Consider the following 24,682-nt stretch of genomic DNA (forward strand, 5'->3'; position numbering starts at 1 on the left):
AGGATCATCATCGTCATTGCCAGGTTCGTCACCATTGGTCATCATCGTCATCATCATCGTCATCATCATCGTCATCGTTGTGATCATTGCCAGGGTCATTACCAGGGTCATTACCACCACCATTGCCATCAGACACATCCATATCAGCACCATCATCATCTCCAGCAGCAACACCACCTGAGTGTGATAGAATAAGTAACATTAGCAAATATTCAGATTTGCCAACATATTTTACAATTTTTTTTATAATTATTACCATTTGGTATAATGTTACTACATGTACATACTATATTTTAAAATTCATGTCCATTCAGTTGCAAACAAAAACTTATGATTGCTAAAAAATAAAAGTTTACATTTTACAATTTGTTCATGCTTGAATCTCACAGTAGTTTACTTGGTGTAAACAGGGATGTGTAAACAACTGGATGACTGAACTTGCTAATTGGTAAACAATTGGTTCAAAGTCCAATGGTCCTAGGATCAAACTTCCTTTAGATAGAAAGGGAGGGGAGTGGGGTAATAGGAAATCTTAGGCAAAATAGTTACTGGATGACTGAACTTGCTAATTGGTAAACAATTGGTTCAAAGTCCAATGGTCCTAGGATCAAACTTACTTCAGATGGAAAGGGAGGGGTGGGGTAGGAAATCTTGGGCAAAATAGTTGTTTGGTTATTAACATGTAACAAAAATATATCAATTGCACAAATATTTCCATATAGTGGTAACATTTTATGATCCTTTCATGTCTTATAGAAGATTCAAATTCAACTATTATTGTATCTGAAAATATAATCTTTTGTGTCTAAAAATTCAGTAAATGTTTTTATCTCAGTAGGCAATAAATTTTGGCCACACTCACCATCATCACTGCTGTACTTAGAGTCGTTACTCATATTGATCTGATGAAGTGGATATCGCGTCCAAATATTCTTGGTCAGGTTGAGTAACATGCTTGTCCTTCTTCAATGCCTCAACGTACTCATTCAGATTTAATCCTCCTCCTCTTCCTCCGTTATCACGACTACCTCCGGCTCCATCTCCTCTTCTATTACCTCCTCCACCACTAGCTTTATGTCTTCCTCTTGCCATATCCTGCATGAAAGTATCACCCTCTGCAGCTCTCAGGTCAGCCTGCAGTGATAATAGCCTTCTCCTAGACATATCTTTGGATATTCCACTATTTTGTAGGGTGAACTTTTTCACTTCAAACACTGTTCAAACAAAACTGTTCAAACAAGACTTGGAAAAGATAGCTCTTAACCGTGTGGTCTCTCAATGAAGAAAGGAAGAGGCACAGAATGTTGGCCTTTTTATACCCTTCTGTTGCTTGAAAATTTGAATAATTTTCCGCTTTTTAGTCATATGTCAAAAAAAGCGAATCAGATTGTTTAATTTTCCCGCTCTATGTTGCATAACATCATGTGACGTTTGAAATCTAAATAATTTTCCCGCTGTTTAGGCACATGTCAAAAAAGCCAATCAGATTGTGTAATTTTCCCCCGTTAATTTTCCCGCTGTAAGTCACATGACATCATCAAATTTAAATAATTTCCCCGCTGTTTAGTTAATGACAAAAAAAGCCAATCAGATTTTTTAATTTTCCCGCTCTATGTCAACATGACGTCATGTGATGTTTAAAATCTTAATAATTTTCCCGCTTTTTAATCATATGTCAAAAAAGTGAATCGGATTTAATTTTCACGCTCCAAGTTGCATGACATCATGTGATGTTTAAAATCTAAATAATTTTCCCGCTGTTTAGTCACATGTCATAAAAAGCCAATCAGATTGTGTAATGTTCCCGTTTTAAGTCACATGAGATCATAAAATTTAAATAATTTTCCCGCTCTAAGTCACATGATGTCATGTGATGTTTAAAATCTAAATAATTTTCCCACTGTTTAGTCACATGTCAAAAAAAGCCAATTTATTGTGTAATTTCCCCGCTCTTTTTAGTAGAGCTAATTCAACTTTGAAAATAAAAAATATAACATTTCCTAGTTAACGAATCACTTTCTTTGCTATTATGTAATATGATCATCCAAATTTGGCATATGGCGGGAAAATTGTCCAATAGATTTGCAGGATACACCATGTGACTTGAAAATATACCTATGGCGGGAACGGTCTTTTATTTTGTACTTCATTTTGTAACATTTTCTAGAAACACATCAATTTTTTATTGTTAATTATGTAATATGATTATCCAAATTTGGCATATGGCGGGAAAATTGTCCAATAGAATTGCAGAATACATCATGTGACTAGAAAATGTGCATATGGCGGGAAGAAAATGCCTATATATAATGGAATGGATAGAACCAAATCATTTCAACAAAATCATTTCAACATGTCATCCTCAGACAGCGAGGAGATGGACATGGAAATGTATTCTCTTCCCAGAGATTGCAGATCCCGCAACAGTGCCTGCAGCCCATCCCAGCCATGTTTTCCGAAAAATACCGGAAAAGGGTATATATGGCCAGACTAGGGAAAGGAGGTGTGGGTTCTGCAAATCTCTGGGCAAATATAGAGTTTCTGTACATGGTTGCGTACCATGTAGACTCTACTTATGTAGGCGACACCACAAGTCGTGGCATGAGTATTTGAGAAAGATGGAGGGTTATTAGTATTAGTTTTGTTTAGTTTCTGTTTTTGAAAAAGCTAAAAAAAAATACAAAAAAGTACCAAAAAAAATACAAAAAAAAATACAAAAAAAAAAAAAACCACCCCCTTCAGCCTTTTGAATTTAAGAGCTTAGGATTTTAGTATCTTTGCTCTCAAGCCACGTGGCTGACAGTAAAAATGTTTACTCTACAATGGAGCAGTTAGATTATAATTGTCTCCCTTTAGTGGTAAACAAACATAAAATAATTGAGCTTAAGGTTTTTTTTTATTTTTACAAGAAAACAAACAAACAAATATATAACATGAGAAAGTCCTGCAGCTTATTTCACTGACATTACAGTACATACTTATCTATAACTAGTTGTGGCGTGGTTTAACAGCTAGACATTACAGTAGAATATCTATGACCCTAGTTGCGCTGTGGCTTATCAGCTAGACAATACAGTATAATATATGACCCTAGTTGAGCTGTGGCTTATCAACTAGACATTACAGTAGAACATATATGACCCCAAGTTGCGTTGTAGCTTATCAGCTAGACAATAACAGTATAATATATATGACCCTAGTTGCGCTGTGATTTATCAGTGACACATTACAGTAGAACATAGGCTATACGACCCAAGTTGTGCTGTGGCTTATCAACTAGACAATACAGTATAATATAAATGACCTAAATGTAGTTGAGCTGTGGTTTATCACCTGGACATTACGGTATAACATAATTATATGACCCATGTTGCGATGTGGCTTATCAGCTAGGCAATACAGTATAATATGATCCGAGTTATACTAGGATTATTATATAAAGGTAGTTGCACATATAATAAGAAATAAGAAAAAATGTACATTACTAAATCTCATAAAATCTCATTGTCTATACTATTGATATCTTTGATAAAACTGAATCTCACTAAATCTCACTCATTCGCTCAGTGTAGACAGCAACTGTATGTACATTACTAAATCTCATAAAATCTCATTGTCTATACTATTGATATCTTTGATAAAACTGAATCTCACAAAATCTCACTCATTCACTAAGTGTAGACAGCAACTGTATCTCACTAAATCTCACTCCACTTTTTGTACACATAAAACTGTATCTCACTAAATCTCACTGTAGCATAATGGGCAGAAAGTTGAATAATACCAAGTCTCACTAAATCTCATTAAAAATTGCAAAGTACAGAATGCTTGATCTCACTAAATCTCACTTTTCCAAAATAATGAGAGTAAGTGAGATTCGGTTCAGTTAGGGTTAGGCCTTCAATGAAGAAACGATTTCTTGAGCAGAGCATAGTGAAGGATAATTGGACCTAGCATAGGTCTTGTTATACTATTCTTTATGAATCGCAGACCTATCAGTAGGTCTTCTAGCTTCTTACGATGTTACACCCGTTATAGGCGGGTCTGACCGTCTCGATGTCCGTCCGTAGTTCGCGGCTGACGAACAATATTCCCCTGGTAAGATAAACTGTATCATTGTGTGTTTGTTTTGCAGGTTGATAGATCCTAGAGAAGTAGGCGCAATTGGAAATGATTTATTTCCGATTGAGCTTGCGAATTAGGAAATAAGCATACCTACACACTGCACACACAGTCCATTAGTCATGTCTCATGACAGTTGAGTTCATTCATAAATTTCCACTCGGTCTCGGCAACAACATTAACCACAATCAAACTTGCCAACCGAATTTCAACTATGCAAATGAGCAAAAGCACTACTACTAAATAACTAATGACTATCACATGCTCAAAACCAGCCAATCACATGCGTGAGATTGGTCACTTTTTGGTAGAATTTCATGAGAAAAACCATCATGAATATTGCTTATAACAAGGAAATGCACGACCGAGCAATGTAAACAAGAGCATGACTGCATGAAACAAACTTCCATTTACGCTAAACTAATTCCTTCTTTACCATAACAAATTTTTTAATCAAGTTACAAAAAGATGAAATTTAAGCTTCTATGACACTCACAAATTTTGTGTGTTTTCATGCTGGTAAAAAGTCATTTTTTTTTTTTTTATAACTTCCGTTAGGTAGCATGTATTCCCATTCTGAAAACTGTAGTGACAGCCCGCCATCTTTAATTTTCCGAAAATCATCAATCGGCACTTTCCGGATCTTCATAAAAGTTTGTTTTCATTCATAAATCCACCTCGGCTTTTTTCCGATGGCTGCGAATCTGGTCATGTGCTGGGCTCATGAATAATTAATTAGGTGGACTGGCTGGTTTCAATTGGGGTCATGCAGTGGCGCCATTGCCGGTCCATGTAATTTGGTTCCCGTTAGCTTCTATTGCAAAATCCTACAGTGGCAATGGGGCAAGTTTGTTAACAGCAGATCGCCTCAGCAGCCAATCCTCTGGATATATGCAATTTTTACACAAATCATATGTTTTGATGCAAGTTTAAGAGCCAATTTAGGATGTGAGGGCGCTGTTCAGCCTAATAGCTGTTACTAGAGTTGGGCGACTAAATTCCTAAATAAGTCGCCAATAGTCGTTAGTCGCGACTATTACTGATAGTCGCGACTACGACTATTGAAAACCAAAAGTCGACTAATGCAAGTATATTTTTGTGTTAAAAATTACTTTAAAAGTGCCAGTTATTCGCACCAAAACTAGTGATGTGGTCGGCACTGTTTTTTATTGTCGACATGTCGATATAATTCAGTATACCGGCGTCGACACAGTGTGTCGACATAAAAAAAATTCTAAAAAAAAGAAAAAAAAAAAAGAAAATCAAGTTATAGGCCCAAACTGACATTCAAGGTTGGAAACCAGAGAAATACTGCTACTCAAAAAAAAAAAAATGCCAATTTTTTTTTTTACAAAGTTGAAAAAGTTGTACATTTGAATTACTTTTGTTTCTATTGAACAGCTAGCAATGCATACTAATTCAATGTGTCCCTGACTGTTCAATAGAAGCAAAGGTAATCAAAATGTACAAGTTCATCCAACTTTGTAAAAAAATTGGCATTTTTTTTTTTTTTTAGTAGCAGTATTTCTCTGGTTTCAACCTTGAATAACAAGTCAGTTTGGGCCTATAACTTGCTTTTTCTGGCCAAAAATATTTTTGAAAACTAAAAAAAAAAAAAAAAAAAAAAAAATTTTTGTCGACATGATTTTTTGATGTCGACATGTCGGCATACGTGCCGACGTCGACATTATGTCGACATAAGGCATGTCGACCACATCACTAACCAAAACCAACCAAATACTAACATATAAACTGCGAAAAATGTGAAAAAATGTTAGTCATTGTCTTACCAATAGTAACACTAACCAACAAGTAATCATAATGTCCATAAATCATCATTAAATTGGTGTTATTGACTTGTTGTCGAACTACTTTCCCACAAGATAAAAGCCGTTAAAAAACTCAAATTACTTAGAACTGTCGAACATCTCATTATGTAGGTATGCTAGGTGAATTCAAATTTGCCATCAAATTGCATCGTTTTATATATCAAATTAAAGCCCTTGAGTAAACTAAGCCAAAACTGAAAACCTTTTTTTCATAGCACTTTCCGTAGCAAAGTTACATCTTGTCAAAGATTGACTTTAATCAAAAAGATTCAGCTAGCAAAATTCCCCAAAACGGCATTTCGGGGGTGTTTCTAGATCTTAGTCTCATGGCGATGGCAGCTTTTTTAATGGAACTGCTATCAAAATCCTCTAAAATTCCATGTGCGACTTGATTATCACCATAAAAAATCATATATATGGGTCAAGTGAAGTATAGAAAACATATTTATGTAGGTTTCCTTCACCCACCTATTCTCGAAAAAAATTCAAATTTCCATGTAAATATGCATTGTGTTGGGGCCCCGGTCTCGGCGAATTCGCTGACTAGTAAATGTGTTAACTAAGGTTTGCCTAGGTTACCTACATTATGATTATAATTTATGCAGCGATAACAGGTGTAGCAGCGTCATAGCGTGCATGTACAGACCCAGGTTGGGTGTTTGTACCAACTACTGAAGGTATGAGATTATTTCAACTTTGGAAAGAAACAGCGAGAACTTCCGAGAAGTGTTTTCCAAAAGGGAAAATTTAGGAAAATATTATTAGATTAGAAGTACTTTTCAAAAAATTAAAAAAAAGCTATGCTTATTGTGGTAACAGAATATTTAGAAAGCAACAGGAAAATAAACAAATTAGCTGACAAACAGTCGTAATGTTGCAATGCCACCCCTGTAGCGACAAATGCAGTAGTCTAGATGCGGTCATGTGACGTAGGTCGGAGGTGAAAGTTAATCGTACATGCACGATGCAACACGCTCATGAGCATACCATGGAAAATATGCACTGCCGTACCGGCATGTTTACATATTTTCATGCACAGCAAAACATGGAAACGAACGAAGATCGCTATTGGAATATTGAAGGTTTGAGAAATTATATGAAGTTTCTTGTGCTGTTGCTGGAAAGTGGCAAGTGAATTTAATTGAACAGAAAAGTTAGGCCTATATTACAGCATTTTACAGTCAAATATTTTCATCGCAAATGTGCGATACAGTGTAGCAATTTGTATCGCAACAGTGCTGGTTTGTGTAGCAAACTGTGATGCGATGCCGGCAATCACGGGTCCTGTAATCATGCATAAATACTAAATTGCCACCAATCTTTCACCCGATTTTTCAGTCCAATTTTAACCACAGATAGTTGCGACTATAGTCGTAGTCGCGACTATTTGCTGTAGACTAGGAAAAAAGTGATAGTCGCCCAACTCTAGCTGTTACGTATCCCCCCTACTAATATTTTATCATTTCTTATTATCAAATCAAAGTTTACTGATAAATAACATCTTCTGTCCAAATTTGAACTCTCAACCTTATTTCACTTGTGCGTGGTACCCATTTGAATATGTGTAGAGACGCTTCCATTGACTTACATCTGATACAAAGTTCGTTGACCCCTGTATATTGCTAATGCTATGGGCAGGTTACCCCTGTATTAAAAATTATTGCAACGGCCACACCAAATGTGATAAATGGCTGAAAATTTCAGAATATGGATGATTGATGATTATCTCTAGTATGATTAACTTAAAAATCAAAAATGGTTGCAAAATGGCTCGCTAAAAGGTATAGCGCCCTCACGGCCTAATTTTACCCAAAACCGTTAATTTTAAGGACACTAAAAAGTTTCATTTGACACAAAGTGCATAAATGACCTTCCTGGACCTAAAACTATGTAAGTAGATACCAAATATGCATTACATAATCCTTAATGTGATACAATTCCCTTAAAACTAGAAAATAAGGGACAAATCTGCCCCCCTTGTGTGTCGTTATTTGGCCGGCACTGTCTCAATTTTTGGCCGATTTTAATGAAATTGGTGTCAAATTACTCAGAACAACAAGCTGCATCAAATAAGCTGGTACCCTACATTTGTAAGCTGTTTGCAACTACACCCCTTATACAGCCTATCACTATTAATACGGATTTTTCTCAAATCTCAGAAAGTTTCCGGATCTGAGAAAATCTCCAATTTTAAAATGAACATTCCTTAGAACCTCGACTGGATAACTTGGCTAGAGAATGGTACTCATTTAACATGCATTTGGTCAAATTTTTATATTATTGCGAACACCTTTTCACGTCAAAAATTGATGAATTTTAGTCCATTATCGGACCAGCACGCTATACTGAATGTGTCGGGTTCTGCGTTCAAAAACTCATCTCTTTTTCTCAATGAATATTGCCCAAGGATTGGTAAGGAAGAAGTATGTAATGTGTATTAATGAACGATGACGTTTGAGATGATGCTAGACTGATGTATACAGGTCCAGGGACAGCTACAAAACCAAAAACAAAATCTCGGGCGGATACCCGCAAGCCCGTGCGAAAATGCCAGCCTTAATCTAGAAATCTGTATGTAAGGGTGGTTCTGAGAAACTGGAATTGGTTTGGTGGTGAATTTATTTATCTTCATACTGGTACTGATACACATAAATCAACTGAATACAGAACGACCAATTATTGTGGTGTTGACCCGATGAGAGTTTGAGTGAGAGAGAACGGAACTCCCAGCACGCTACAGCTTTTATTACTGATTCCCCTATTCATAAACAAATATCCTTTGTCGATCATAATCGATTGGAATGAATCGGCAATAGCCGTGTGAAAGGAATCGGAATCCTAAATCGTGAATTTCCCAACAAGAATGTCTTACAAAAAGGTAAGACTCCTGCATCAGTCAATGAAGCACACAGCAGGTTTGCTACAAATCGCACTTTTGGAAATAGTCAGGCGACAGGTGTGCTGTTAATTGCACTCGGTAAGGATTTTAGGTGTGCTATCATTTGCACTCGGTAAGAAGTTTAGGTGGGCTATTTGAATTATTGCACTTGATATTCAGATAAGCATTAGTGTTTAATGTGGAACTACAATGTATAGGTGGGCTTACTAACTTTGTGAGAATAAACTTTTGACACGAATATCACCCGTCTGCCTCAGGTTTTTTCAAACCCCATTACATCATTAAGCTTGTAGGTTTTCCACGTCTTGTACTGGACCCATTTGTTCTTTTTGTCTGCCATGATGAATAGTATAAACTGATATTTCTATCGGCAAACCTCGGTACAATTTTATCATAGCGCTACACTCACCGCTGACAGATCACACGTGTGTAGGCCATGTCAAAATATTAAATCAGCCTTGTTCAGCTTCTAAATAATTATACAGTTCAGTTGAATGCATAAACATTACCACATTTACTACGGTGGTCAATGGCATGTCATGTCTTTGTTGTGACATGAACAGCACGTTATCATATTTCGGTAGCGTGACCTCACAAGAACGGTCAGCTAATTTACATATTAAATTGTCGAAAACGGCCAATCAGCGAGTAGAAAAGATATTGTTTGGGTCCTCACCTTTGTAAAGGCCATGACGTCGATTTATTTTATGCAAATCACATTTTTGGGAACTGCTGCAACTTTTTATTTTTATTTTTTAGGTCAACCATGAATGATCCTAGCGTTTAGGTCTAGGTCCGGGGACACTACAAATTTTTTTTTTTAATTTGGTACCGGGCAGGGTATTTCCTGCCGGTAATGTAATCTCGGCGGGTACCGAATACCCGCCGAAAATGCCAGCCTTAGTGCTGAGGCTTGTGGATTAATGTCTCGAGAGGCGTTGTGCCTGTGCGTAGCGCACTATAAATTACTGCACTTTTTTGTTTTTTTAGTCTTTGCACTTTACAATTAAGTATGTCTGACATTAATTTCTTTTCTATTCTTGTCTAACCTTGCAGCTGTAGCCAGCGCAGTTCGTACCAGTCTAGGACCCAGAGGTATGGATAAGATGATTCAGAGTGGCAACGGGGATGTGACAATTACAAACGATGGGGCTACTATACTCAAACAGATGCAGGTGCTGCACCCAGCAGCTAAAATGGTAAGAGGATGAGGATCGATGGAATAAGAATCCAGAAAAGTTGGGATATGAAATTTAGATATTGGCAACAAGGGAAAAAAATTACAGGGCTTTGTTTTGTGAAAAAGTAGAACGAAGTTGTGGCAAATTTTGTGTGAAGTGGGAACTACTTGCATTCAGCTGCATATTTATTTTATTGAACCATAATGATAAATGTTTACCCTAACCCTTAACCCTAACCCTAAAGGTTAAAGAGCTATTGCGGGCCACTATGGTTGCAAAAAGAATTTTAACTCTTTTAGGGTCAGCTTAAAAGCTGACCAGCTAATAGTTGGAAAATGCTGGTACACTATTCTGGCATGCAAAAATGAGGTCTTGGGACAATTTCAGCTTCAAAAAGTAGCTCAGTCAATCCGGTCATGAAAACAAGAGGCTAACAGGGAGATATTTCATGGTAACTGGCAAATAGAGCCTAGAGCCTGCTTAAGTTTTTCCCTTGGTTGACAAACTAGATGTTAGCTATTTAGAAGTTAAATTTGAACAGTTCTTTTTAAAATTTGTTCCAATGTGCAAATGATGTCATTCTAGATCCAACTCTGAACCAGCAGTGTGGATACTCCAAGGAACCTCTGATGCACATTGTCTTTCACACAAGAAATTTTTAATAGAATATTTAGTGGTGTTTGTGAACCTGTTGGATACAGAGTATTGCATCATGAGTAGTAGCAAAGTCAGATGATGTCATCAAAACAATTTAGTGAAAGTGTTTTTACAAAAAGGTTGGCTGGCAGCTCTGCTAGTATCATCACGAAACCTGCAAAATCTATACAGTTTTCAACAACTCTTCCTATACCTTTGAACAGGAGCCAACCGTTGTTAATCCGTGATGAATCCATAGTTCAGTAGCGTACGTGTTACGCATGAGCGCGTAAAATTCGTCATGCCTGGAACATACTGCGTAAACATAAACTCTCTTATGTTGGCGGTAGCAGCTAAATATTACCGCTTTATTCTTTAGTTTTATTGCTGATATCAACAGAGAAATACCGCAATCTTCTTATAAGGTTGAGTTGCAGTGACAAACGTACATTCCGAATGAAATAATCATGTGAATTAGACATCTTTAGCTTGTTTCGTTGTTGAAAGGGTTTCAATCATGTTTCACTGTTGTTCATGACCGATTAACAACTCGCGTCCGGCGCGTCTGCGTGTTAAAGCTGCCCTCGCGAAGTAAACCACTCAACATGATTGAATCCCTAAGTGATCTGTCAAATGTCAATCAGGGGTACTGTTAGATTTTAGAAGGAAGGTTAGGTTAACATTTTCCCATTTAAAAATGATTAGTCCCCAGACTAGAGATTAATGAACCTTACGTTGATAACCGCTTAATGTTAATTTTGTGCCCCAAAACCCAAACGCTTTAAAATTTCAAAGTATTTAGGGGCCTGAGCTTTCGATTCTAGCAGGATTCTAGCAAAGCTTTTTACAAGAATTTGATCCCATGGTGCAAGTTAGCATGAACCCTGTGGGTGTACTTGTATGTGATTTGGACACTCACTATGCTATTCAACTGCTTGCAGCACAAAAATGTTAACTGCTAAGGCTGCTTGGAGCACATTTAACTGCTAAGGTTAAAGAAAGACTGTTAACATCTTTGTGTGCCTTTTATTAGGCAAAAAAAAAAAATTGTTTTTCCTCCACAGCTTTGAAAGAGTACGTGCAGGCGAGCGGATTTTTTTTAATTTTAATTTTTTTTTAAATTTGGATTTGGCGTATTCCTGGACCTAGCTAGAGCTAAATACTACAATCATTCATGGTGACTTAAAAAAACCACATTTTGTTTCTTTAATATGCAGTTAAAGTTATAATTTGTGTTCATGTCATAATCTTTTAATGATTTCAAATCCAATGTATTTTGAAGTGACTAAAAATAATAGACTATGACATGAACATAGGTTATAACTTTGCATATTGAAGACACAAAATGTTTTTGGGGGGCTTTTTTTACTTTCAACCATGAAAGATCTTAGTATTTAGCTCTAGCTAGGTCCAGAGATACTCCAAAAAAAAAAAAAAAATGAATTTTACTTATTTTTATATTTAAAATAATAGAAAAAAAATATTGGTCAGGCCTTAATCTGAGGAGCGGGCGGTGGAGGACAAACAAACAACTTTTTTTTTTTTTTTTTAGTCTCAGCACTCGGCAGTTAACCTTTTTGTGTTCCAAGCAATTATAATAGGTTTGCACAAGGTATTAGAGCAGTGCATGATTTCTGTTCTTTTGTAGTTGGTAGAGCTCTCCAAGGCACAGGATGTGGAGGCTGGCGATGGAACTACAAGCGTGGTGGTGTTGGCTGGTAGTCTGTTGGATGCTGCGTCTAAATTATTAGCAAAAGGTAGGTTTCGACCAGAGAAAATATCTTACACTTCCCACAATGCATTTCTTCCCAGGTACTGATTTGCTATTGAGTGCAATATTGGTCAATAGTGACAAAAATAATCTTGATTAACAGAGCTTATCCAGATCTTGCAATTGAGGTAGGTATTTTTTGGCCTATAGACACATGTTGCACTTCAGTAAATCAGTACAGGGAAGAAATGCATTATGGGAATCGTAATATATCTGCTCTTTGTTCTGACCAAAGACATGATAAGCAAGATGCCAAGTTGGCGGTGGGTAGTACCCAAATAACCAAATTAATTGAGCGTTCATACCACAAAATATTGTTCCGAATATCCCCTTATCCCTCAACCGTCAAGATATTACTTGGTTCCAAATGGCAAAATGTTTACAATAAAACTATAATAATGACTAGATATGTTTAGTGCATGTGATGTAATACTAGATCCAACTCTGATGTCAATCTGACTAGAGATGAGTGTGGATACTCCAAGGAACCTCTGATGCACTTAACTGTATATCCTGAGAACTACAAAATGATTTTTTAAGAGTAACAAAGTTAAGTGTAACGCCAGTGGCTGATTCAAATTGGTGCATTTACACGGTTGCGTCGCCAGCGTGGGGACAAATCGCTGTTCTACAAGTTTGTGTGGATACGTATACGCCACATGGGATTAGGTTAGCGCACACGATTCAAAGCTGCCCTGCAAAATGCAACTTGGCATTACTCTCAACTTGAGACAAGACAGACTGTATTTAAATTATTGGTTTGTGAAAATGAACATTTTATTAAAGTCTCTGGTAGTTACAAACTCAGAATGTGCATCTGTTGTCACCTGTGTTTAAGTACTATGATTGGCTGACTGACTTGCTGATTGACCAAATGCATTGTTGGATCTTGTTTACCATACGCACGGCCCTAGGATGACATCAGATGCAACATTTCGAGTTCTCTGCCGCCATTACAATTATAACCATTTTTAATTCACGGCAAGATAATTTGATACTGCTAAAATATACACTTACACAATTTGTTGTCATCATTATCATGTTGTAGGTATACATCCAACAACAATATCGGAGTCTTTCCAAGGTGCTTCAAATAAAGCGGTTGAGATCCTTACAGAAATGGCAAATCCAATAGACCTGTCCAACAGAGAAGCACTTCTACAGAGTGCTACCACTTCACTATGCTCAAAGGTAAGGGTTAGGCCTGATTTACAGGCCGGCACCACTGTTTGGTTCAACAGAAAAGTGGTTTCATTATCAACTAAATTAGAACATCGAGGGCGCTGTTTATTTTAAGCCTAATTAGCATATATAACCAGGTGGTAACGACGTAGGAACTGCCTGTTTGCTAAATAGGAGAAAAATCATAAATGAGATGGAGAACACAAGCAAATATCTAAATATGATGAAGAAAGTGAACAACAATAAGAAAATTTATGTTTTAATCAAAGTAGTTAGCACCCTCAAGCAAATTGGCTAAATGTGATAAAGCAAGTGAACAACATTAAGTCTATTTGTACAAAATAAAATTATTTGTGTTTTTCCGCAGGTTGTGTCACAGTACTCTGTTGGCCCCTATTGCAGTAGACGCTGTTCTCATGGCTCATTTCACACAATGCTTCATACAGTTTTAGTATCTTTTTTTTTTTTTTTTTCCGTAGGTTGTGTCACAGTACTCAGGTTTGTTGGCTCCTATTGCAGTAGACGCTGTTCTTAAGGTGGTTGACCCACTTAAGGATGATAATGTGGATCTACAGGATATCAAGATTATCAAAAAGCTAGGGTAAGCTATTCCATAGTGCAAGGTTCCTTTTATGCGTTAACCATCGCATTTGCGTGCACGTTGTCAAGTGTGTGCATGGAACCTTGTGGAAATAATACGTGCTGGACAGCTGATCTCCCCAAAGAGTACAGACTAAGATTTGCTTTGTGTAATGCCATGGTTATTGCCCCATATTGGTTTGTCATGTGTGGAGACCAAAATAGTGTACCTCTGCTATTTATCTGCAAAACCAGATAACAAACGATAGTGTGCCTCTTGAATGAAGTTTATCACGCTTAATTGGTGTAACGCTTGACTTGCACAATCTTAAAACAAGGATGTTCTTTAAATCGAAGAGTACCATGTATTATGGTACATGGTAATCCGGAGGTACACTAGTTTGCGTTCCACGAATGACAGAAAAGCATGGCAGAGTCAGTACTCTTATGGGCTTAATCTCTTTGGCTCTCCCACATGCAAAAAGAACAGCAAGCCAATTATTCTGACAGGTAAATTAAGTAATTCTTGGCTAACATACTATACCTGTTGCGTCCATGTAGCGTACTAAGCGTGTACTCAATGTAAGGTGCATGCATGCTTTCTTCTGTACTGTGCTATGTGCACATGTGTTTATCGCGGAGCCACTAGCGTTCCGAGTGTTCGAACTTGGCCAAGAATTATCTAATTTACCTGTAAATTGTTTTTGACAATGTGCAAATGATGTCATACTAGATCCAACTCTGAACCAGCAGTGTGGATACTCCAAGGAACCTCTGATGCACATTGTCTTTTACATAAGAAATTAAACCGCTTTAATTTAGGAATTTGATGTTTTTCTAATCATTGAGTCTACTCTCCCCCCCCCCCCCAAGTAGTATTTGCTTGTATATACTAAAGTAACAACTTGCTTGTTAGCATTTTAACTAACCCAGGTTATTGGGCTTGAATTAAGGTAGCTGTGTACTCTCAGATACGCATGTAGTAAAAGTGCCATAACTTTGTAATTATTCACGCAAGACATGTAAAAGTATACATTTTTATAAAGGCAAGACATCAATGAATCTCAATATAAGTACAGTTTTGGTGTAAAAACAACAATTATGAAGAAAATCACAAAAAAGTGAATTTTTGGCAATTTTTTTTCGGTACATCATAACAAAAAAACATTCTTTCCAAAAATTGTTGTTTTGCTTTTTTCTTAATCTTGAGGCACCATTCCAAAAACCGTTTTTGTAGTTTTTTGATTTTGGCCTTATTTTTGGAGATATTGACCATATAAGGCATCAAAATGAACTTTTAAAAATTCACAACCGCCTATTTGCACAAAATGGTGCCTAAAATTGGAAATAGACCAAAATATAAAAAAATGAGAAAACCGTTTCTTAAGTCAATCATGCTTTTTATGATGAGCATAATTGCTTTCCTATAGATGATGTATTTATTGAGTTATCGTAGTACCTAAATCGTCATTTTACCGAGAAAATGAACATTGAAATAAAAGGCCCTTGAAGTTTAAAGTGGTCACATTTTGCACTTTGATCGAAGCTTACAGGGGAATGCGGCAGTTCTCGTTTTTCTACCTTACATTACGTGAACATCGGGTAAATCCACAGCCCCTTGAGAAGTTTGGGCGAAATCTATTCATATCTTGATGTTTAGATCGGGGGAAAGAACTTAAAAAAATCACATTTTATCAGCTAAAACGGAGCCATTTGACCGCTAGGTTTTTGTGAAATCAGTGCTTCCGTGGTGTTTCCAAAAGATGCGCCACGCATGCAGATAAGTGTCGCGTATGCGTAGCGTATCTGTGCGTTACCAAATTGCGCGATACGCAACGCGATGTGTTGTTGCGCGCGTGTACCTTGCTGGTACAACAAGGATTTTCTTTCCTTTTAAATTTCAAACACGAGTGGAATAGTGAAATAAAATCCTTAAAATATTGCAGTTGGAGTTTATAAATCTGGATTTTCATTCCTTGTATTTATAAAAAACATAACAAAGTACAAACATATAAAAAAAACTCAATTTCGCGAAAGAAACGATGTCTAGAGTACACAGCCGCGTTAACACTCCCTGGCATATTATACCCTTGGTTAGTTGGCTTGGAATGACCCATTTGTAACTCCGCCTCATTCTTCTGTTGTTTTTATCATGATTGAGGGTACATAAATATTACTAGTGATTAACGCAGCATTCCAGAGAGGCCCCATAATTTCACTAGTTTTCATTATATTTTCACTATATCAGCGGCACTATTGAAGACACAGAGATGGTAGATGGTTTGGTGTTCACACAGAAGGCTGTTGGAGCGGGAGCACCTACCAAAGTGGAGAAGGCAAAAATTGGGCTTATCCAGTTCTGTATATCACCACCAAAAACTGATGTAAGTATACAAAAAAGGTATAAATGTTTGTTTGTTTGTTGTAACCCAAAACACCTGTCAACCCCATAAATTCCCCCAAATTCAAAATTCAGGGGGATGTCAGTTACAGCAAAATAAATTTTTTGAAGGCGTAACAAGCATCTGAACCAGTAAGATACTGTCTTGTTGGTTCAGGTAGATCGGTTATATTATTGGATCATTTTTACTTTTTTTAAACTATGCCCTTCTCGCGACTCTTTCTAGTACAACATTAGGAAATAATGAAATTATATTCCTTTTTGAAAGTTATTATACTTAATTCTCTGGGTTGATGAACACATTTTAATCTTCCCCAGAGTAGGCCTAGCCAGTGCACATAAACGTTGAAAACAATCCCAGTGTATCCGGCCTGATTCAAATCGGCGACCTTCGTTATTCTAGAACAATGCTCTAACCAACTGAGCTAAAGAGGCACGTTGGAGAAGAGCAGAAGATATAAATCTCTAGGTATTAGGTTCGAATTCCTTTTTGTCCAAAAATCTAAGTAGATATTTCTTGTGCAAGTGATGTTAACCTAGATCCATCAGATAACCTATGAAGAACAATTATAACGAGCTTTCATTTGACTGATGCACAAGTTGTCATCTTCTCTACATTTACCTGGGTGGAGAGAGTTGTAATTTATTCTAGAGATCAGAGCCTCTAACCATTTTCTGCAGTACAAAAATGTGTGCAGTGCTGCGAAATTTGCCCTTTTCCCTGCAATTTGAATTTTCTCTGTAGTTTGTTAGTCTTGTGCCAAATTTCAGCAAATAAATATGATTTACTGCATGTGAAGAATTCAGATGCAAAAAATGATGCCATTTTCACACTTGAGTTGAGACCACCAACGTGCCCTAAAATAATAGACAAGATAAGAGTGGCATCAATGAAAAACCTGAAAAAAAGATGTAGGGTAACATGCACGGTGCAACAAACTCCATGCGTGCAGATAATGATATTTTATATCTGGCAAAGAATAACCAATTAAAATGTGACCAAAATCATATTAATATATGAAGGCTTTATTGTATTTCATGTTCTGCAAAATGTATTTTATCGTCTACAAGCCACTCCCTGTAGCCAATCTGGATGCTTTGGCACTCACTGGTTTTCAAGAGAGAAAATGTGATCAAAACTTTCCAGAACAGATTGTTTTTTGTTTTTTTTGGTCTTCTCTGTCATTCCGAATCTAAATAAAACATAGTGGTGTTAGTGGATGACTCATAAGTTTGTATTCATTAAGAATTTCTTTTCCAAGTTCTACATTAAAGAAGAACTCAAATTAAAATTAAAAGATACCTCTTGGGGCCTCAGACTCATTGTGACCTAATTCTGCGAGAATCAATTGATTATCCCGAAATCGGAAGAATTATGTACGCTTCACAAGAGCGTAGTCATTACGGCCGGGGTGAAAGCTCTGGGGTTCTAGATGCTCACTGGTGCAATCCGAGCCTTATTTATGACCAATATTTTAGAAATATCAGGCCTTGTTTTTTTTAAATTTCCAGAAGTGCTAAAAATAAAATTGAAAGAAACATTTTTTTCCAATATTGCAAAATAAAGGTAGTTACAGACCTTAAATTACCTGTTAGCAATTTTTTTAAATATTCTGATTCAGGTATCTTTTGCCAGCGCTAATCGATTCGGTGATTCATGTCCAAATCGTGCCCCTGCCTCTTTTGGTCCAAATATTTCTTGTCCAAGTGATGTTAACCTAGATCCATCAGATAACATTATGAAGAACCAATCATAACGAGCTTTAATTTGAAAAAGCGTTGACGTCACTACCGAACTTGAGGTGAACCAAGGAATAACTGCTTATTCGCTAGGTTACCCATATAAGAACTCGGGGAGCTGATGCTGGGTGTGTTTCTTCTGCAAGTCACTGATTGTTGCTGACTGCTGTGGAGTGTCTTTGGCCAGAGTGGTCAGCAAATTCCTGTAAAGTGTGCTTAGGCTTGTGGGTTTATGCCTGTGCTTAGCACACTTTCCCAAGTTTCTAGTCATGCTTATGGGAATAAGTCACATTTTTAAACAAAAAAGTTCCTTTTTCGGTCCGATAAATAAGAAGATATTTCTTGTGCAAGTGATGTTAACCTAGATCCATCAGATAACATATGAAGAACCAATTATAACGAGCTTTATTTTGACTGATGCACAAGTAGTCTCTTTCACTACAAGTTACCTTCCCAGTTCCTTGGTACCCATTTTTTTTCCTGAGTGGAGAGAGGCAAACTACAGGATTCCTGTAGACAGTGTGCCTGTGCTGTACTGCTAGTTTTCAGCTACTGCTACTTCAGTTACCATTACCAATGATGTTCTATGTTGTTAGTAATTCACAAGGTGGCTTAGCCAAGGTTCTGACCCATGACATGTCCTAAATTATTTCATGTATTCTTTATTTAGCAGCAATAAGTAAACTTTAAAACATCAAAGTTTGATATGATGGATAAAACTCCCTGTATTTGTATTTACAGCCTGTCTAAAAAAAATTGTGCAAGTGAAAAGCGCCCTCTTTGGCAATTAGAAAATACAGTTGTGACATATGCTTACATCAACGTCACGGGCGTAGTCTTAGCTCTCAAATGCCGTTTAGTCTGTTCAATTTGCTTGTTTTAATCTCGAGATATGCTTTCTTAACAACGAAAGGGTAAAATCGCAATTGTGCCACTTTTACTACAGGGAAATCAATGATAGCATCAAGTTTATCAAGAGTTCCTTCGTGAAATCAAAAGAATGCATCAATTACACAACAATACAAAATTGTTTATACTGTTTTATCATGATAAAGGTATAATGATTCTCTTTTTCCACTTACGACAAATTAAACGATAAATAAATATTTCACATTCTGCTGTAAAATTAAATGCATGTGCATGTCAATGATTTTATCATGGTAAATACTGTTCTTTTTGTCATTCAAGACATGTTAAAAGACCAACAAATATTGCACACTTAAAGGTTAATGAACTTTGACAAGTTCATGAAATTTGACAAATTAATGAAATTAGACAATATAATGCACGCGCGACAATGTTGATGCGTCTAATACACGAGCCCCGAAAGGGGGAGTGCATTAGACGCATCAACATCAGCTATCATTGATTTACTATTCCCTAGTAAAAGTGGCACAATTGTGATTTTACCCTTTCATTGTTAACTAAATATATCTCGAGATTGAAAAGAGCAAATTGAACAGAACAAACAGCATTTGAGAGCTAAGACTGTGCCCCTGACGGTGATGTAAGCATAATGTCACAACAGTATTTTCTAATTGCCATAGAGGGCGCTTTTCACTTGCACAATTTTTTTTGAGATGGCTGTATTTTGGCAATTGTGTTGCAAACAAGCTAGATCAGTGCCCAGTCTCATCCGAAACATTTTGTCAACTTGCCTATTAAGCCAGTTACTAGATCGCAGCTTGCCTGTCAGCATTTTGAGTAGCCTAGGTTATATTCTGTAATTCTGTATTGTGGGATTTTTCGCTGCCCTAATTTGCGATTTTATCCACTCTGGACAGTGTAGTGGACGTTCAATTCACGCTTCCAAATACATTCACTTTAAGTACCATGTGTAATATTTTTGTGGGGTTAAAAATTTGCAGCTGCCTGCTGGACCTTTAAAGGTGCAAAAACATACAGCATGGGTTAATGCCCGATTTGCAAGCTTAAAAGTAGGCCTAAGTAGATACTTCTTGTGCAAGTGATGTTAACCTAGATCCATCAGATAACACATGAAGAACCAATTATAACGAGCTTTAATTTGACTGATGCACAAGTCGTCTCTTTCACAACAAGTTTTGTTGAACCTTTCCAGTATGTTTGTAGCTAAATGTTTTTACGGGGTGGCGATGCAATATGCACTACAGGATTCCTGGATACAAGCTGAAATTTGTGTAGCAGGTTGTCAAAAATGGGGAGCATTTTGCTCTGTTACACCAGGTAAATCGAACGCTGGCTATAGCAATAGCTATTGGAACTGACTGAACCCCCAGAAGGGGCAGAGGTCTGGTTTATCTTTTCAGGGTCAAATGTTGAAAGGCAGTTTTGGCAAAAATGACTGGCACTTGTCAAATCCTAGCTAATATCGTACACTGCACAGCAACAGCACTTGATAGAAAATATTGTCTATTCTCACCAAATTTGATTCAAATCCTGGATACTGTAAAGCAGGAAATTTTTGTGGGGTTTAATTTTTGCACTTTTCAGCGGTCAAACAGGCAGTAACGAATTTTAACGCCACAAAATATTTATTACACATAGTACTTAATGTGAATAGATGTGGAAATGTGAATTAAACACCCACTAAACTGTCGAGAAGTGATAAAATCTTGTAAAATTAACCCCGCGAAAATTCCACACTATACAGTAATTATTATTTTTGACATCTTTTGTCTTATTGTAGATGGATAATCAAATCGTAGTGTCAGACTATTCTCAGATGGACAGGGTACTGAGGGAGGAGAGAGTCTACATTCTAGAGAGAGTCAAGAAGATCAAGAAGGCCGGTTGCAATGTGCTTTTAGTTCAGAAATCTATTCTAAGGTATGTACTGATTCCAGGGGTCGAAATAAGATTGGTGAGAATGTGACCCAGTAATGGCCGAATGAATTCTGACCATCACTTGGCTTGTTGAATTTGTCTATTGTTAGACTTACATTATTTTATCTCATATGTAAACAGACACAATCACAAGGAATTACAACTGTAGCGTAGTCATTCAAATGAAACTAATGTGCTGTTTTTGGTGGTGCATATGATGTAATACTAGATCCAACTCCGATGTCAATCTCTCAACTAGAGATATGTCAGTGTGGATACTCCAAGGAACCTCTGATGCACTGCTGCTTTATACTGCACACAAAAAGGTCTCAAAATATGCAGAACAAAATTATCCTTCTACGCGACCACTTGTAATTTAGTTTTGGTGTCTTTAAGAAATGGCTTTTGTTCGCAGTATACATATATTTCATTAAACAGATTAAATATCATTAGTTCAAGCTGTGTGATAGCATGAAAATCCAATGTCCGAAACTCAAGCTCTAACTCGCTTTGTTTTTTCTTTTCCCTACAGAGATGCTCTCAATGACTTAGCGGAACATTTCCTAACCAAAATGAAGATTATGGTCATCAAAGATATCGAAAGACAAGATATTGAGTTCATTTGCAAGGTGAGAGCCGTTTGACAGAAGTTGCTTGATAGTATCAAGCGATTAGAACCAGAACTGGCCATTGGGTCGGTAGGTCGATCCTTTTTTTTTTTTCATGGACTCTTCCTCGATTTTTCCTCCATTTTGAAAAGGCTAGTATTGACAAATGCTTGATCATTTTATGGTAAAATTTTTTTGTTTTTGGACTGGATTTAAATGGAAATACTTTTTGTTTTCAATCAAATATGCATTTAATAAATAAAATGAGTGAATAACAAATGTAAAAGTCCTTGATTCTGTCCAAACTTAAGGGGGTACTACACCCCTCAATAAATTTGTGACTATTTTTGCATTTTTTTCAAAAACTAATAACACGCTGGTAACAAAAGTTATGTATATTATAGGGCAAGGAATCCAAGTACTACACTGAAATATCAGTGACCCAAGACAAGCGGTTCGATACTTATGATAGAAAATGAGGTACCGCTAGGATGTACCTCATTTCCTATCATATTTACTGAACCGCTTGTCTTGAGTCACTGAAATTTCAGTGTAGTAATTGGATCCCTTGCCCCAATAATATACATAACTTTTGTTGCCAGTGTGTTATTAATTTTTGAGAAAAATGCAAAAATAGTCACAAATTTACCACAGGGGTGTAGTACCCCCTTAAGGTTTCTTCTATAATGTGATTGAAAAAAACAAACAAACAAAAAAACCGACCAAAGATATCCAATTTTTGGGGTCGGTCGGTTGAGGGCAGCCTTACTAAAAGTGATATTTGAAGTAAAAAAATCAGAAATTCTGGGAAAAACTCTTGAATTTCCAATTTTTCTAGATCTAATTTTAAACTGTGCAAAACAAAATGTCAGTACGATAGAAGTCAAATGACTGTTACCTTTAGCTTCCTTTTTCATTCAAAAATTATAAGGGTATTTATTAGAGGAGAGAATCTATAGCAGTAAGAAGAGCATTTCTTAGAAGCAAATTTTCACTGAAAAAAGCTTAAAAATTAGGATGAAAATTGCAAAGTATGACTCACTTCTGGTGGTTTTCAATTATAGCATCGCCGCCCTTGAAACAGCATATTACTGCAGTAAATACTATGAAATTACATCTGTAAAATGTTAGCGATCACTGAAAACAAACTTACTCCTGTTTCACATTTATTTGCCACCCAGTCTTTAGGCTGTAAACCAATTGCCAGTGTGGACCACTTTAAGCCCGAAATGTTGGCAACGGCAGAAAATGTAGAGACCGTCATCACAGGAACAAGCAAGGTGGTCAAGGTGACAGGTGCCGCCACGCCTGGCAAAACCGTGTCGGTGTTGATCCGCGGCTCCAACAAGCTGGTCCTTGAGGAGGCAGACCGTTCTATCCATGATGCGTTGTGTGTCATCAGATGTTTAGTCAAACAAAAGTAAGTTGCCCTGCATTTGTGGGAGTGGTAAATATTAAAATACATTAACTTATTTTATCTGGCCATGATGGGAACGAGCATTGGTCAGATTAGGGACAAATCTGGAGAAGTGAATTATGTGTAATGTTTTAAGTTGAAATACATTAATTTTAACTTAAAAAAAAGAAATTAGCTGTTTTGAACATGTTAACCCTCACCGCCAAGGGCCTTTTGGCGACAGGAAGGGAAAGAAGGAAGGAATAAAGAGAGAAAACAAAGAAAGAAGTTGTTTGCTCTGGGTGGGATTAGAACCCGAGACCCCTCGCATACCAAGCAGTGGGTCGGCGACACTTTGCCACGGTTGTTGGGCTTCGCTGGCCAGCAAAACCGTGCCTATATATCACTTAGGGACCGATCGTTATTTACGCCAGGGGGGGAATGGGTGTTTTGGCAAAAATATCGACAAAAAATTTCGCGTTCCCCCCTCGCGTCCGCTCAAAATTTTCGCGTTCCCCCTTGTTTTCCCAATTTTCTCCATTTAAAATTTAACAATCCCCCCTCCTGGTTCAACTAAAAATTTCAGGTTCCCCCTCAAGACCACAAAAAATTTCGTGTTCCCCCTAAATTTACCCATTCCCCCCTGCCATAAATGTTATGATGAAAAAATTATGTTTTGAAAAAGATGATATCAATTTATGATTTTCTGCTAAAATTTTGTTATTTTTCATTTTTCAACACCTTCATGACTATTATTGGTCGTACAGTAAATTTGTATTTGCAGACATCGGCCTCGTCCACTAGCGTTGGGACACAGTTATTTAACGTCAAGTTGGAATTTCAGCGCTATCTGTTCAATCTCACAAAAACCCCTTTTCTACAGGTGGATGGACCTTTCAAGTAGGTTCGGTCAGTCAGGCATTTTTTTTACATTTACCGTATCGTTTTCTCAATTAACACCATAGAGCTCTGATCGCTGGCGGTGGAGCGCCTGAAATTGAGGTATCCCTGAGAATGATGGAGTACGCTAGAGGTCTCACAGGCATGGAAGCCTACTGCTACAGGGCGTTTGCAGAGGCGTTGGAGGTCATTCCGTCAACGTTAGCTGAAAACGCTGGTCTCAATCCCATATCAGTGGTTACGGAGCTGAGGAACAGGCATGCGCGCGGGGAAAAGACAGCTGGAATTAATGTTAGAAAGGTAAAAGTGGATTTTTGTTGTGTATCACTGTAAAACATTATGTTCGAGATTTGTAAATCACCATTATTTTTGTGGGATGTAGATATCGCAAAAGTGGTACTTTTTCAATGCGTTTTGGAAAAAGGATTTTAATCAAAAATATGATAATATTAGAATGGCCAATGATGTGCATGATGCGTGATTCCTTGTATTGTGAGGTGTCAAACTGATAAGCTTTTGTGGTGTAGCCAGGACTTTTTCAGGAGGGAGTCAAAAATGGACTACAAAGGCCTAAAACTCTTAAATATAGGGATACTATCCCTAATGGCCAGCATCCCATAGGGGGAAAGACTT

At 37.1% G+C, this 24,682-nt stretch overlaps 1 protein-coding gene across 1 annotated transcript in view; it reads left to right on the forward strand.

The window, feature by feature from the left end:
• LOC140145839 (T-complex protein 1 subunit delta-like) overlaps positions 1-24,682 on the forward strand; it is a 41,738-nt gene that overhangs the window by 11,814 nt on the left and 5,242 nt on the right. The window contains exons 2-10 of the mRNA XM_072167524.1: positions 9,907-10,049; positions 12,316-12,424; positions 13,487-13,629; positions 14,100-14,221; positions 16,448-16,583; positions 21,009-21,148; positions 21,678-21,774; positions 22,935-23,173; positions 24,115-24,349. Coding sequence (XP_072023625.1) covers positions 9,907-10,049; positions 12,316-12,424; positions 13,487-13,629; positions 14,100-14,221; positions 16,448-16,583; positions 21,009-21,148; positions 21,678-21,774; positions 22,935-23,173; positions 24,115-24,349 — 1,364 coding nt within the window. The remainder of the gene's footprint in view (positions 1-9,906; positions 10,050-12,315; positions 12,425-13,486; positions 13,630-14,099; positions 14,222-16,447; positions 16,584-21,008; positions 21,149-21,677; positions 21,775-22,934; positions 23,174-24,114; positions 24,350-24,682) is intronic.

Source organism: Amphiura filiformis, chromosome 2 (assembly GCF_039555335.1).
Source record: "Amphiura filiformis chromosome 2, Afil_fr2py, whole genome shotgun sequence".
NCBI classification, from domain to species: Eukaryota; Metazoa; Echinodermata; class Ophiuroidea; order Amphilepidida; family Amphiuridae; genus Amphiura; species Amphiura filiformis.